Consider the following 16291-nt stretch of genomic DNA (forward strand, 5'->3'; position numbering starts at 1 on the left):
CATCGATTTTTAAAAGAAAAATTGAAAACCAGTCGTTGTGGATTCTCTTATGATGCCTTCTGTTATGATAGAGGTCCAAATAAGAAATTATAAAATATAATTCAAGCGCATGGGACTGAGGAAAATATACTTCATGGATTGAGGATTGGCTACTAGATAGAAAGCAGAAACTAGGAATAATTGGATCATTTTCAGGATGACAAGCTGTTAATAGCGAAGTATCACAAGGATCAGTGCTAAGTTTACAATTTGTGTAATGATTTGGATGTGGGGACCAATTGGAATATTTCCAAATTTGCTGAAGGCAAGCTGGTTGGGAATGCAAGTTGTACAGAGGATGTGTGAAGGCTTCAAGTCAATGAACTGGCTAACTGAAAGGGCTGAAATAACTGGTGGAATGTCATGTAAGTAAGTCTGGCATTATTGACATTGATTAAAAAAACAGGTGGATCTCTTCTTAAATAGAAATGAGTTGAGAAATGTGGGTGTCTTTGTCTACGAGTCCCTAAAAACTAGCATGCAGGGCAGCAAACAGAAGGCAAAAATATATTGTCTTCATTTCAAGAGGATTTGAATATAAATTGTGTATTGGTGCAGTTGTAGAGTTTTGGTGAGACCTCATCTGGAATATTATGTACATTTTAGATCTCATCATAAACAGTATGCAGTGGATGCTTACAGATTAATCCCAGCGATGGTGAGACTGTTTTATGAGATACTGAGAAAACTGGATTTGAATTCTCCCGAGTTTTGAGGAAGGAAAGGTGATCTCATTGCAATTTACAACAGGTAGATAGATAGGATATTTCCCCTGGCTAGTGACTTTAGAACAAGGGGACAAAATCACAGGGTAATGGTGGGCCTTTTAAAACTGAGATGAGGAATTAATTCACTCTAAGGTGGAGAATTCACCACCTTCTGAGTTGTGGAAACTTAGTCATTCAGCAAGTTTGAGATGAAATTGATGTTTTTGGAGGCTAATAAAATTAAATGATCAAGAGCAGGTAAGCTGCATGGAGATAATCTAGAATGGTAGGATAGACTCAATGGGCTGAATAGTCTACTGATCAACTCTGATCTTTGGGTGGGGGAAGAGGGCATAAACATGGCTGTAAGGAGTTGCTCATAGTAGATGCTTATGAGTTCTGAATGAAGTCAGTGAGGCTAAATGCAGAGCTCAAGACACTAAGTCCACCTATAAATCAAAATTCAAGAAATAGTTGAACAGATGTAGGTCATTCAGCCTCTCTGCCACTCAGTCAACTGTTGTCTAATTGTGGACCCAACTCCATATACGTGCCTTTTGCTTTTGATTAGCAAAAAAATCTAATCTTAAATTTGAAATTTAGCACTACTGCATTTGCAGAGAGAAATTCAAATTTTGATGGAGCGAGTAACATAAACCCTGATGACTGTTTTCTCTGGAGTTTTGAAGAATGAGGGGTCATGTCATTGAAACTTACAACATTCTGACACAGCATGACATGATGGATACAAATTGATGCTCCCCCAGGCTGGTGACTCTAAGAACCACATATCTAATCCCTATTCATCAATAGTCACTGCCATTTATTCGGTCCCAAAGTTGGTTTATGATTCACAAGCAACACTGGCTCAGGACTGCAGAAGAAAGAGACTCAAAAGCTCACTGGGACTGAAAAAGGAAAAGGCTTATTTCCCACATTTGGCAGAGTTCCTGTTCCTCCTTGCTATCTGGGATCCAATGCTGGAAATCTGAATGATTGAAGGCACGTATATGGAGTTGGGTCCACAATTAGACAACAGTTGACTGAGTGGCAGAGAGGCTGAATGACCTACATCTGTTCAACTATTTCTTGAATGATCAGATCCAGACGTGAAGCAGCTTTCATCCCAACAACCAGGATCCAAGCTCATGCATTCAAACAGCATAATTCAAGTAAGTAAGGGAGATTGGTGACCAAATTATAAACAGTTTTATTTTGCTAATATTGCTGAATAGCTATTTTTCAGAAAAATGTACTAGACTGACCTCTCTGAACGTTTCCCTTCAATGCAAAAACAAATTTCTACAGCAGCTGATATGTGCAAATGGATGAACACAGCACTGAATACAAAGGGAGTGCAGTAATCTTCTTAATCACCACTCTCCCAAATCGCACCGTCTGTGCAGGGAAAAAGGATTCTATTTCCAGAGTTCTCCAATAGGTTCCTCGCCAACTTTTTCAATGGTTTTCTTCACCCGAGACAGTATTTCCTGATGTAAATCTTCAACACTTTGAGAAGCATCTAGTTTCTGTTTTGATAAAACGAAGTTAAGGAAGTTAAATCATCTCTAATCATCACGTCAAAGAAAATGCTTTCAACATTATTCACATGGATGATATTGCCTGTCCACCTCCTAGTCAATTTTTCATTTCTCGTTGACAATGACTAAGCCCAGGAAGACAAAGTCATTAATGACCCACTCCTCCTTTCAGAGAACTGTGATCCTAGACTTCTCCAGAGAATTTTGAAGAATGAGAGGTGATCTCATTGAAATGTTAAGGGATAGACAGGGTAGATGCTAGTAAGATGCTTTCCCTATCAGGGACACTAGAACCAGAGATACAATTTAAACAAAATAGAGGAGATGCCACTGAGGTCCCAAGATGTGGAGAATTTATTTTACTCAGAGTTGTGAACCTTTGAAATTCTCCACCACAGAGGGCTGTGGAGACTCACTCTACGTTTAAATTAGAGGTTAATAGAGGTTGATAGTACAGTAATGAGTGGATATAAGATAGTAAAGTGTTCGAGACATCCTGCCCATACCTTCCAGTTTAAAGTCTCATCTTTCATCAACTCTTCAAACTGCTTAAGTACTGAGTCCTGGAAGGCATAGTTTTCATACCGCTCGTTGCCAAAGCCCCCTCGCTTCGCAGCTGTCGAAGGCTGAAGATGAAGAAACAGGATTACATCAGGCTTCGGAATACCTACGTCTGGTTGTTTGCACCATTCCAATGTGAAATCCTATTTTGAGGAAATAAATCATACAGTGTTAGCCAAGAGGGAAGAAATGAACGGCATTAAAAAAATACACCTTTAGCATGCAAAATAAGTGATGACCTTACCCTTATTTTTAATTTTGGACTCTCCCACAAATAGAAATATCTTTCTACATACCTGTCAAACTCAAGTGTAATACTAAAGACCTGTAACAGGTTGCCCTTGACGAAGTCTTGCAAAGAAGCTACTGATATGCAATTTTTTTTCTTTCAACTATTTTCACATTCTTTAGTCCTTGCATTCCCTGTCCCCCTCCCCACTGAAGATCTAACAGTTTTCTGTCAGCAAACTGAAGACCATTCAACTAAGTTCCTGTGTTCTGGCCAATATTAATACTTAAACAACAAAATTAATTATACATTGTTGCTTTTGGGAGCTTGCTGCATGAAATTTGGTTACTATATTTCTCACATTACAATGACATGCACTTCATTGGCCATGAGGCACCTTTTTTTTGGGAGGAGAGAGGCTATACAAATGCAAGTCTTTTCCTTCAATCAGTATCTCTCAATTTCTCTATTTTTCCAAATTCTATCAAAAAGTCTATTTGGAAATGCAGAGTTATAGGCTGGGCTGTGGGGGGACGCAGGATGCTCTTCAGAGGTAGGTGTGGACTTAGTGGGCTGAATGGCCTGCTTCCATCCTGAAGGGATTCAATGATTCCTGATCATTCTTCAGCTCTGTTGGTTTACAGACACTGGAATCTATTTTTTACAAAAAAACAAAATTCTGACAAAAGCTCATCACCACCTACAAGTTTAACTCTGCTTTTCATCACAGATGGTGCCTGCCCTGCTGAATACTGCTGGCACTTTTTTGTAGTCCACCTTTTTTCAGAGATTAGCATTGCTGACTCACATTACCAGGGAGCCAGGTTCGATTCCACCCTTGGGTAACTGTCAGTGTGGAGTTTGTACATTCTCTCCACATCTGTGTGGGTTTCCTCCCACTGTCCAAAGATATGCAGGTTAGGTGGATTGCCATGCTAAATTTCCCTGCCGTGCTCAGGGATGTGCAGGCCAGGTGGATTAGCCATGGGGAGTACACAGGATAGGGGGTGGATCTGGGTCAGGGTGTACTCAATGGGCCAAATGGCCTGCTCCCACACTGTAAGGTATTTGCACAGTGTAGAGTCACCAAATTTATCTTAAACACAAATGATTAATTCCAACCTAAGTTTTCTGATAAAATAAAGAACTGGAAATCTGAAATAAAAACAGAAATTGTTCGAGATTTGGCTGCATGTGTGGAGAGAAAGCAGAGTTAATGTTTCAAATCCAGTGTTGACTGCAGCAATTTGTTTTTGTTACAAAGCTTTTGATGTTCGATGTGCCAGGAAAAATGGGAACAATTGTCTGATTGACTTGGACTTGTCGACACAGTTCACGTGCTCATTTTTGCTACTTACTGGCTTTGCACTAGTGAACGCAACTCCAGAAAATGCATATCTATCCAAGATCAGAGTGACCCCTTGTTGTAACTTTTCTTTAATCAGTGGCCTGGAACACAGAACATGTGAATGATATGTTGTAACAGTCGGAACAGTCCAATCATAGCAAGCAAACCCACATTAAACAACTATTTAAATAGAGTATTCAGAAGGTTTGAAGCTTCTGTGCTTCCATCACCATGTTTTAGTTCAAAGCTGGACCAATAACTAAGTCTGATCTAATGCTCTGGAAATGTAATTTAAATCAAAATATAGCCATCTTCACCTCGGAGTGCTGAGTGAATAATCAATCTCTATTTCTTGCTGAAATCCCTTCAGCCAACTCAATTCATTCCAATAGATAGAGTCATAGAGCCGATCAGCACAGAAACAGACCCTTCAGCCCAACTGGTCTGTGACAACCAGATATTCTAAATTAATTTAGTCCCATTTGCCAGCATTTGGCTTATATCCCTCTAAGTGAAAGTGAGGACTGCCGATGTTGGAGATCAGAGTCAAGATTAGAGTGGTCAGGCAGCAGCTAAAGAGCAGGAAAATCAATGTTTCAGGCAAAAGCCCTTCAGGAATGAGGCTGGGACCCTCTTGGGTGGACAGATAAATGGGAGGGGAGTTGGGGCTGGTGGGAAGGTAGCTGTGAGTGCAATAGGTGGATGGAGGTGAGGGAAATATATCTTTGATGTGGAGTCCGTGTGTAGGTGGCAGAAATGGCAGAGGATGATGCGATGTATGAGGAGGTTGCTGGGGTGAAAGGTGAAGACCAGGGAGGTTCTGTCCATGTTGCAGTTAGAGGGGTGGGGTTTGAAGGCAGAGGTGCGGGATGTGAATGAGATGTACTGGAGGGCGTCATCAGCCATGTGGGAGGGGGAATTGCGGTCCTTAAAGAAGGAGGCCATCTGGTGTGTTCTGTGGTGGAACTCATCCTCCTGGGAGCAGATGCTGAGGAATTGGGAGTAAGGGATAGCATTTTTGCAGGAGGCAGGGTGGGAGGAAGTGTAATCCAGGTATCTGTGGGAGTCAGTGGGCTTGTAGAAAATGTCAGTTGAGTTAGTCACCGTTGATGGAGATGTCCAGGAAGGGGAGAAAGATGTCAGAGATGGTCCAGATGAATTTAAATTCTGGGTGCAATGTGTTGGTGAAGTTGATGAACTGTTCAACCTACTCTTGGGAGCATGAGGTGGCGCTGATGCAGTCATCAATGTAGAGTCATAGAGATGTACAGCATGGAAACAGACCCTTCAGTCCAACCAATCAATGCCGACCAGATATCCCAACCCAATCTAGTCCCATCTGCCAGCACCCGGCTCATATCCCTTCAAACCCTTCCTATTCATATACCCATCCAAATGCCTCTTAAATGTTGCAATTGTACCAGCCTCCACCACATCCTCTGGCAGGTCATTCCATACACGTACCACCCTCTGCGTGAAAAAGTTGCCCCACAGAGGAAAAGGTAGGGAGTGGTGCCAGTACTCCAGAAGATGGACTGTTTCCTGTAAACCCTTCCTATTCATAGAATCAACCAGATGCCTTTTAAATGCTGTAATTGTGCCAGCCTCTACCACTTCCTCTGGCAGCTCATTCCATACATGCACAACCCTCTGTGTGAAAAAGTTATCCCTTAAGTGCCTTTTAAATCTTTCCCATCTTAGCCTAAACCTATGCCCTCTAGTTCTGGACTCCCCCACCCTGGGGAAAAGATCTTGGCTATTCACGCCATCCACGCCCGTCATGACTTTATGACTTTTATATCCCACAGCCTCCGACACTCCAGGGAAAACAGTCTCAGTCTATTCACTTCTTCCTACAGCTCAAACCCTGCAACCCTGGCAACATCCTTGTAAATCTTTTGTGAACCCTTTCAAGTTTCACAACACTCTTCCTATAGCAGAGAGACCAGAACTGAGCATGGTATTCCAAAAGTGGCCTAATCAATGTCGCGGACAGCCACAACAGGACCTCACAACTCCTATACTCAAGGCACTGACCAATAAAGGCAAGCATAGCAAATGCCTTCTTCACTATCCTGATATTAAGAAATGGTTGAAGGCACTGAATAATTAAAGGCTACAGTCCCCTGATTACATTCCAGCGGTTGTGTTGAGGATTTGTTACCATATTAGCTGTGACCAAGCCAAGGTGTTCCATTGTAACTCCAACATTGGGGATGTACTCAACAAATGCAAAATTGGGCGAAAGTGAGCACTGCAGATACCAGAGATTAGAGTCAAGAGTGTGGTGCTGGAAAAGCACAGCAGGTCAGGCAGCATCCAAGCAGCAAGAAAATCAACATTTCGGGCAAAAGCCCATCATCAGGAATGAGGCTGGGAGCCTCGAGGGTGGTGGGGCTAGGGAGAAGGTAGCTCAGAGTGCAATAGGTAAAGGTGATAGGTTGGAGAGGAGGGTGATGCAGATAGGTGGGAAGAAAGATGGACAGATAGGACAGGTCATGAGGACGGTGCTGAGCTGGAAGGTTGGAACTGGGATAAGGTTTTTGGGCGGGGGGAATTAGGAAACTGGTGAAATCCACATTGATGCCAAGGGGTTGGAGGGTCCCGAGGCAGAAGATGAGGCGTTCTTCCTTCAGACATCGGGTGGTAAAGGATTGGCGATGGTAGAGGCCCAGGACCTGCATGTCCTCGGCAGAGTGGGAGGGGGAGTTGAAGTGTTCGGCCATGGGGCGGCGGGGTTGGTTGGTGTGGGTGTCCCGGAGATGTTTTCTGAAGTGCTCTGCGAATAGGAAAATTGCTCATGTATGTCTTAGAATCATAAAAATGTACAGCACGAAAACAGACCCTTCAGCGCAAACCGTCCATGCCGACCAGATATCCCCACCCAACTTAGTCCCATCTGCTCGCACTTGGCCCATATCCTTCTAAACCCTTCCTATTCATATATCCATCCAAAAGCCTTTGAAATGTTGCAATTGTACTCGCCTCCACCACTTCAACCCAACCAATCACCATCAAAAGTTATGATTGGTACTATCAAATGGCACTTATTCTACAAACGTCCACTCATTGATTCTCAGTTTGGATTCCTCCAGGGCCACTCACCGCCTAGCTCATTTTAACCTTGGTTCAAATATGGACTGCTTTATGGTGATGTCATTTCCTGTTTGTTTTCTGAGGGGTTGATAGATGGTATCTAGATCTATGTGTTTGTTTATGGCGTTGTGGTGGGAGTGCCAGGCCTCTAGGAATCCTCTGGCATGTCTTTGCTAAGCCTATCCCAGGATAGATGTGTTGTCCGAGTCGAAATGGTGGTTTTTTTCATCCGTATGTAGGGCTACGAGGGAGAGAGGGTCGTGTCTTTTTGTGGCTAGCCGGTGTTCGTGTATCCTGGTGGCTAACCTTCTTCCTGTTTGTCCTACGTAGTGTTTGTGGCAGTCCTCACATGGAATTTTGTAGACGACGTTGGTTTTGTCCATGGGTTGTACTGGGTCTTTTAAGTTTGTTAGTTTTTGTTTGAGAGTGTTGGTGGGTTTGCTAGAGAACATGCCAGAGAATTCCTAGAGGCCTGGCACTCCAACCACAACGCCATAAACAAACACATAGATCTAGATACCATCTATCAACCCCTCAGAAAACAAACAGGAAATGACATCACCACAAACCCCAGGGACCCCATCCAGGACAAACATATAAATAGAAAGCAGGAGACAACAGCTTCGCTTCACTTGGAGATTGCCACTGATGATGTTACCTAGTCAGGTAATGAAACGTCTGGATAACAAATCTACAGCTCAGCGAGCAAACCTACACCCCATGGACAGCTTAAGTCCACAGTGGAGGTGAGAATGACAGCAGTATTTGTCCAAGTCCCAGCAGAACTGAAACTGATGGAAATTAGGGGGAATCTCGCCAGTCATGGGCCCCAGAAACTATACCAGAAGTTCCTCAGAATAGTGTCCTAGGCCCAAACATCTTGAGCTGCCTCATTAATGATATTTATTCTATGATAAAATCAGAAAGTGCTGTATGATTTGTACATCATTCAGTTCCATCTACCAATCCTCAATGAAGCAGCCCGTGCATAAAGGCAGTAAGGCCTGGATAACGGTGGGCTGTTAAGTAGCAAATCACAATTCCATTACATACAGCAACGAATTATGTATTTATTTAGCCGTTGCTGAATCTCCCCATTATCAATAGTCCAGTTGGATGGTGTCACCTTTTCAACTGCATGTTTACATAGACCAGTCACACTCTCACTTTAGCTACAAGAGCAGGCCAACAGAGGCTGGGAACTCTGCTCTTGATATATTCATGCCTGAATGTCTGAGCTCCAACATTCAAGAAACTTGATACAAAGAGAAAGCAACCTGCTTGAATGACATCCCATTCACCACTTTGAATACTCACTTGCTCTACCTCTGATGTAGTAAGATATACGCAGTGTGTACCATCTACAAGATGCACCAATACATCAAGGTGAGCTAGTGCCTTCACACCCCTCCCTTTAGCTCTCATTCACAAATGTATTTGTTAAATACACAGCTGTTTTTCTTAGCAATTTGCACAGCGAGGTTGCATTCTGTGTCATCCCCACCCCCACTCACCTATTGTACTCTATGCTACTTTTTCCCCACCCCCTTTCATTTATCTCTCCACCCTTCAGGCACTCTGCCTGTATTCCTGATGAAGGGCTTTTGCCCGAAATGTCGATTTTACCGCTCCTTGGATGCTGCCTGAACTGCTGTGCTTTTCCAGGACCACTAATCCAGGATCTCTAATATATTTTACCTAAAGGAACACAATCTCAGCCCTGTATTGTATTATTTCACAGTCAGGCTTAATAGTTTATTTGTCAATTAAAATACAGTTTTGCACACTGTGTATCCAGCACACTACATAAATAAGATTTAGCAAGACAGCTGAGAGTGCGTTTCAGATTGGTTTTGGTGTGTGCTTCAGGATTTAGGGGGTGAGCTTATAGAGTTTTATAAAATGAGGGGCATGGATAGGGTGAATAGCCAAGGTCTTTGTTCCAGGTTGGGGAGGGGAGTCTATAACTAAAGGGCATAGGTTTAAGGTGAGAGATTTAGAAAGGACCCAAGGGTACCTTTTTCATGCAAAGTGTGAATGGAATGAGCTATCAGAGGAAATGGTGGAGGCTGGTTCAATTACAACATTTAAAAGGCATCTGAATAGGTATATGAATAGAGGAATATGGGCCAAATGCTAGCAAATGGGACTAGGTAAGATTGGGATGTCTGGTCAGCGCAGACGAGTTGGACCGAAAGGTCTGGATTTGTGCAGTGCAACTCTATGCTCTGACAGCACCTGACAACCACGACCACTACCATCTAGAAGGATGTTAGCAGCAGATGCATGGGAACACACCACACACATGATCCCCTCCAAATCACAATGATTAGCTTAAGGAAAAGAGCTTTCAAATAGACTAAAGTCTTTGAAAGAACTGCAGATCCCCAACTTAATTAATTTCACTTAAAGGGAATAACTAGCTTAATCTGGAGAGAAATCATGACAGGAAACTTCAGTGTGTGCTTCTTGTGCAATGTGGGAAATAAGGGACGCTCCCAGTGTCCCTGACAGTTACATTTGCAGGAAGTGTCTCCATCTGCAGCTATTGGCAAACTGCTCCTTAGAGCTGGAGCTGTGTGGGTGGACTCACTGTGGAGTATCCACAATGCTGAGAATGTATTGGACAGCACTTTGAGCACTGATTTCTCTGCACAGATCTGCTGAGCCTCTCCAACAACTTTGAGTCATAGTGATGCACAGCATGGAAACAGACCCTTGGGTCTGTTTTTGTTTCTGATTGACAGCATCCACAATTCTTTCAGTGTTTTGCTTAATGTTTGACCAGTCGCATGGTGTCTGCAACATGGCACCTCACATCTACCTTACAAAATAAGAAAAAAGGGTCGAAGACTATCTTAAAATATTTTGAGAAGCTTTAGTCTGGTCCATAATTGGTCTGAATGGGTGTTTTTTTTAAGCCAACCTATGTTCCAACTCCAATCTCCCCACCACACACAAACAGAAAGCACTGAGTCTGTGTTGAACTTTTCGTCCCACTTAAACATCGAAGTCGCTCACACTCGTTCCCATCTGTTGGCGGCAAACAGCAGGTGCACGGTGTGATCCTCGAGATTACTCTTCTTCTCCAGGTAGGAGCTGATCAGGCCGCCGATTTCAGTACTTCGGTCTGAAACAACAGGCAACAAGGGCGAGGTGAAAGCACGACCGGCGGCGGTGGCGGCGTGCTCTAAACCGAAAACATGGCGCGGGCCGGGCACCCTCTAAACCGAAAACATGGCGCGGGCCAGGCGCGCTCTAAACCGAAAACATGGCGCGGGTCGGGCGCACTCTAAACCGAAAACATGGCGCGGGTCGGGCACCCTCTAAACCGAAAACATGGCGCGGGCCGGGCACCCTCTAAACCGAAAACATGGCACGGGCCGGGCACCCTCTAAACCGAAAACATGGCGCGGGTCGGGCACCCTCTAAACCGAAAACATGGCGCGGGCCGGGCACCCTCTAAACCGAAAACATGGCGCGGGTCGGGCACCCTCTAAACCGAAAACATGGCGCGGGCCGGGCACCCTCTAAACCGAAAACATGGCGCGGGCCGGGCACCCTCTAAACCGAAAACATGGCGCGGGCCGGGCACCCTCTAAACCGAAAACATGGCGCGGGCCGGGCACCCTCTAAACCGAAAATATGGCGCGGGTCGGGCACGCTCTAAACCGAAAACATGGCGCGGCGCTGGCACGCTTACCCGGGAACTGCAGGACCTCAGCGGCTCGGCCGTGCTCCCGCAAGGCCTCCTGTAGCTTCCTGCACTGGGTGCTTTTCCCGGATCGGTCTATTCCCTCCAGCACGATGAGAGCGCCCCGCCGAGCAGCCATGTTTCAAGAGGCGGGCTGACTCTGCCGCTCTTGATCCGGGATGGCGGGTTTTGAAATCCCACCGTTGCTGAGCGATGACGCGGTGCCGCGGACGCAGAAACCAGGCCAGCATCCACGGAGAGAGTGGCCCAGCCATCGTTTCCCGTCTGCATTGAAATGAAGTGTGCAGGACAAAGCATTTTATGCTACGGTTTGTGTGTGGCTGGAGGGTAGGTGCTGATGGAGAAAAGATGTTGATCGTTCAGATTAAATGATCCACCAACTTCTTCTCTCTATCAGCACCCACTACCCCCCCCCCCCTCAGATATTTAGTTAATTACACAACACCAGGTTATAGTCTAACAGGTTTATTTGGAAGCACTAGCTTTCTGAGCGCTGTTCCTTCATCAGACAACAGCTCTGTTTCCATCCTATACATTTCTATGACTCTCTAAATTCTGTGTCTTAGGGCCCTGCTCCACAACTATCTGAAGAAGGAGCTGCGTTCTGAAAGCTAGTGCTTCCAAATAAACATGTTGGACTTAACTGGTGTTGTGTGATTTTTAACTTTGTACATTCTAATCCAACACCGGCATCTCCAAATCTCACATCTATGCATGGAAAGAAAAATTAGGTTTACCACTCACATGGCTTATTAATTGCCTCTGCACAAATTGATCTTCAGGACTTGGGTCATTTCTATTATACCGATGGTGTCTTCATTGTTAAAGTCATATAACACCAGGTTATAATCCAACAGGTTTACTTGGAAGAACTAGCTTTCTGAGCGCTGCTCCTTCTTCAGGTAGTGGTGAAGCAGGACCCAAAGACAGAATTTAGAGAGTCATAGAGATGTACAGGATGGAAACAGACCCTTCGGTCCAACTTGTCATTGCCGACCAGATATCCCAACCCAATCTAGTTCCACCTGCCAGCACCCAGCCCATATCCCTCCAAACCCTTCCTATTCATATACCCATCCAAATGCCTTTTAAATGTTGCAATTGTACTAGTCTCCACCACTTCCTCTGGCAACTTATTCCATACACGTACCACTCTCTGCATGAAAAAGTTGTTCCTTACGTCTCTTTTATATGTTTCCCTCTCACCCTAAACCTATGCCTCTAGTTCGCGCTCCCCCACCTCAGGGAAAAGACTTTGTCTATTTATCCTATCCAAGCCCCTCAAGATTTTATAAACCTCTACAAGGTCACTCCTCAGCCTCTGACGCTCCAGGGAAAACAGGCCCATCTTATTCAACCTCTCCCTATAGCTCAAATCCTCCAACCCCTGCAACATCCTTGTAAATCTTTTCTGAACCATTTCAAGATTCACAACATCCTTCCGATAGGAAGGAGACCAGAATTGCATGCAATATTCCAACAGTGGCATAATCAATGTCTTGTACAGCCGCAACATGACCTCCCAACTCCAATACTCAATACTCTGACCAATAAAGGAAAGCATGTCAATCGCCTTCACGATCCTATCTACCTGTTATCTTACTTTCAGGGAGCTATGAACCTGCACTCCAAGATCTCTTTGTTCACCAATACTCCGTCGGACCTTACCATTAAGTATATAAGTCCGGCTAAGATTTGCTTTCCCAAAATGCAGCACCTCGCATTTATCTGAATTAAATTCCATCTGCCACTTCTCAGCCCATTGGCCCATCTGATTAATATCCCATTGTAATCTGAGGTAACCTTCTTCGCTGTCCATTACACCTGCAATTTTGGTGTCATCTGCAAACTTACTAACTATACCTCTTATGCTCCCATCCAAATCATTTATATAAATGATGAAAAGTAGTGGACCCAGCACCGATCCTTGTGGCAGTCCACTGATCACAGGCCTCCAGTCTGAAAAACAACCCTCCACCACCACCCTCGAGCCAGTTCTGTATCCAAATGGCTAGTTTAGATTAGATTCCCTACAGTGTGGAAACAGGCCCTTCAGCCCAACCATTCCACACCGACCCTCCAAAGAGTAACCCACCCAGACCCATTTCCCTCTGACTAATGCACCTAACACTATGGGCAATTTAGCATGGCCAATTCACCTGACCTGCACATCTTTGGACTGTGGGAGGAAACCCACGCAGAAACAGGGAGAATGTGCAAACTCCACACAGATGTCACCGCAGGCTGGAATTGAACCTGGGACCCTAGTGCTGTGAGGCAGCAGTGCTAACCACTGAGCCACCGTGCCACCCCTATGATTGTTCTCCCTGTATTCCATGAGATCTAATCTTGCTAACCAATCTTCCATGGAGAACCTTGTCAAATGCCTTACTGAAGTCCACATAGATCACGTCCACCGCTCTGCCCCCATCAATCCTGTTTGTTATTTCTTCAAAAAGCTCAATTTTATAGCAAAAGATTACTGTGCCATGCAATTGAAATGATATGTTGAACAAACCTAGATTGCTGTTAAATCTTTCATTTTTTAGAATGGTTTGCAGGTTTCAGTTCATTAATATGTAAATCCCAGAAGTTCTTTTAAGTCACATTCTTAATATAACTTAAGGTTTCATAAGAAAAAGGTGACAGCTCAGACAATGCATTAATTGGTGTGGGGTTAGAGTCTGTCTGTATCCAAATCTTGAGTCAGACTGGTTCTATTTCCAAAATGGATTATAATCAAGATGAAGGGTTTATGCTCGAAACATCAATTCACCTATTCCTTGGATGCTGACTAACCTGCTGTGCTTTGGTGACTAAGCTGACTCTTCCCGGAATGTTCCTCAGTCATAGCTCTCTGCCGCCCTCTGTTGGATACAGAGATGAAGGAGTCACTGTCAAGGTCTGAAGTTATTGACCATCTTAACGATCCTTATGAAGTTGGTGAGTTGCCTTCTTGAATATTTCTGAGAGACTTACTGCATTTTTAAAAATGTCTGCATGTTGCAATGGACTAGACTGAGTAAGAACAGCTTATTTGATAGAATGTGTGTTTGTTAATGCCATTGTCTAGGCCCACGTTAGGCTGCCCACCTGGTTTCTTTATTTTTTTGAGTTTTCTGTTGGAGTTTGATATGATAGAGTTTTCTTTTATTTCACACATTTAGGTCATTAGTGAATCAGATGGGTTTTCCCAACAATCAACAATGGATTTGTGGTCATCTGGGTATGCTGCACTTCACCAGTGAGGCCTTGACAGTATCACTGAAGTGCTTCCTCCGTCCACCTGGGGCTCACCTGCTGTTTCAAAGCTGAGAGTAGAGCACCTGCTTGGAGAATCTTGTGTCGGTCTTTTCGACCACATGCATTTCTCCTGGAGCTGTCACATGATGAAATGACAGTTGTGCACCCAACTTCTGTGGCCAAAAGCCACGTGGCGATTCCAGGAGGAGTTCCTCAGGGACAGGGAGGAAATGGTTAAAAAGGACCTTGACGATGACTTGTCCAACAGTCACTATGAGAAAGATTCCCCTGTAGTTACCACAATCGGCCTTGGTTCCTTTTTTGAAAATGCTCACAACTGTGGCATCTTGGTGCTCTCCCGGGATGCTCTCTTCCTTCCCCACGATGACGGCATAGCTGAAACAGTTTCAGTACTCAACACTAACAATTGCCAATTTCCAGATGCCATCCTACAATTAGTCTGTTTCATCCTTGACGACAACATTTTCATCTTTGACAATTAGCTCTGCATCCAGACACACAGAACAGCCACGGGGACAAAGTTTGCACCCTAATACACCAAAAGTTTAGGGTGGAAGACTTCGAGTAAGACTTCTTTGTTGCACAGGACATTCAACCAACACTATATACATGATACATCAACAACATTTTCTTCCTTTGGACTCACGGCAAGGAATCACTGAAATGACTACACAATGATATCAACAAGTTTCATCCCACCACCAGTCTTCTATAGACTACTCTTTAGAATCAGTCTTATTCTTGGACACATGCATCTTCATCAAGGACAGACACCTCTGTACCCCAATCTACTATAAGCTCATGGATAACCTCATGATGCTGCACTTCTCTGGCTTCCACCCTAAACGTGTTAAATAAACCATTCCCTATGGACAAGCCCTGCATGTATACAGGATCTGCTCAGTCAAGGAAGAATGCAATGGACACCTAAAGATGCTGAAAGATGCCGTCATAAAGTGACACAATGCTCGATTCATCAATTGAGGGAGGCAAAGAACTTTTTCAAAGTGATGCTCAACACATCAATTGCCAGTTCCAACGTGCCACAGCAAAAACTGCGATGACCTTCTCAGAGGACAGACACAGGACACAATTAATAGAGTGGCCTTCGTCGTCCAGTACTTCCCTGGAGTGGAGGAACTATACCGTGTTCTCCTTCAGTATGTCATTGATGGCAATGAACATCTAGCCAAGATGATCCTTACGCGTCCAATTCTTACCTTCAAACAGCTGCCAAACCTTAAATAGACCATCATTTGCAGCAAACTACCCAGCCTTCAGGACAACATCGACTACAATGCCACACAACCCTGCCATGGCAATCTCTGTAAGACATACCAGTTCATCGACATGGATACTAACATCACACGTGGGCACACGACCCACAATGTAAACGGCAGATGCTCATGTGACTCTGCCGATGTTGTTTACCTCATACACTGCAGGCAAAGATGCTCTGAGACATGATATATTAATGAGACTGTGCAGATGCTACAACAACAATTGAATAGACACCACACAAAACTGTCTAGACAGGAATGTTCTTTCCCAGACAGGGAACACTTCAGTGGTCAAGGACATTCAGCCTCCAATCATCAGATAAGCATCCTCCAAGAAGGCTTTCAAGATACACAACAGCGTAGAATCGTCGAGCAGAAACTGATAGTCAAGTTCCATACCCATAAAGATGGCCTCAACCGTGATCATGTTGCGCTTCATGTAACCCCACCATACTGTTCTGTATTTGTAAAATCTTCTCTACTGACTTATTTTGACACCAAAACCTTGGTA

The 16291-nt window shown here is 44.3% G+C and overlaps 1 protein-coding gene and 1 long non-coding RNA gene across 3 annotated transcripts; one reads left to right on the plus strand and one right to left on the minus strand.

Moving 5' to 3' along the window:
• Positions 1 to 1932: 1932 nt before the first annotated feature.
• On the minus strand, positions 1933 to 11364 carry dtymk (deoxythymidylate kinase (thymidylate kinase)). Its single transcript, XM_043701732.2, has 5 exons — positions 11225 to 11364; positions 10543 to 10651; positions 4436 to 4526; positions 2794 to 2991; positions 1933 to 2275 (listed from the first exon to the last, which is right to left on the minus strand). The coding sequence occupies exons 1-5, from the start codon at positions 11352 to 11354 to the stop codon at positions 2165 to 2167; spliced, it is 639 nt and encodes a 212-aa protein (XP_043557667.1). The 5' UTR covers positions 11355 to 11364; the 3' UTR covers positions 1933 to 2164.
• On the plus strand, positions 10236 to 16126 carry LOC122555700 (uncharacterized). 2 transcript variants are annotated; one of them, XR_006313338.2, is made up of 3 exons: positions 10236 to 10613; positions 14058 to 14179; positions 14404 to 16126. It is a non-coding gene; the product is annotated as an uncharacterized LOC122555700 (long non-coding RNA). The 2 variants fall into 2 exon arrangements; XR_015759240.1 differs by lacking the exon at positions 10236 to 10613 and adding an exon at positions 11451 to 11515.
• The last annotated feature ends 165 nt before the right edge of the window (positions 16127 to 16291 follow it).

This window comes from Chiloscyllium plagiosum, unplaced genomic scaffold, assembly GCF_037043375.1.
Source record: "Chiloscyllium plagiosum isolate Xiang-an unplaced genomic scaffold, Cpla_swu_hap1 HiC_scaffold_13, whole genome shotgun sequence".
Classification (NCBI taxonomy): Eukaryota; Metazoa; Chordata; class Chondrichthyes; order Orectolobiformes; family Hemiscylliidae; genus Chiloscyllium; species Chiloscyllium plagiosum.

Bases quoted from the DNA above. Each gene is read 5' to 3' on its own strand.
- dtymk (XM_043701732.2), bottom strand. From the start codon at position 11,354: ATGGCTGCTCGGCGGGGCGCTCTCATCGTGCTGGAGGGAATAGACCGA. The intron at 10,652-11,224 runs GTAAGCGTGCCA...CTGTTGTTTCAG, and splicing joins TGAGGTCCTGCAGTTCCCGG to ACCGAAGTACTGAAATCGGC. The intron at 2,276-2,793 runs GTATGGGCAGGA...TTATCAAAACAG, and splicing joins ATGAGACTTTAAACTGGAAG to AAACTAGATGCTTCTCAAAG.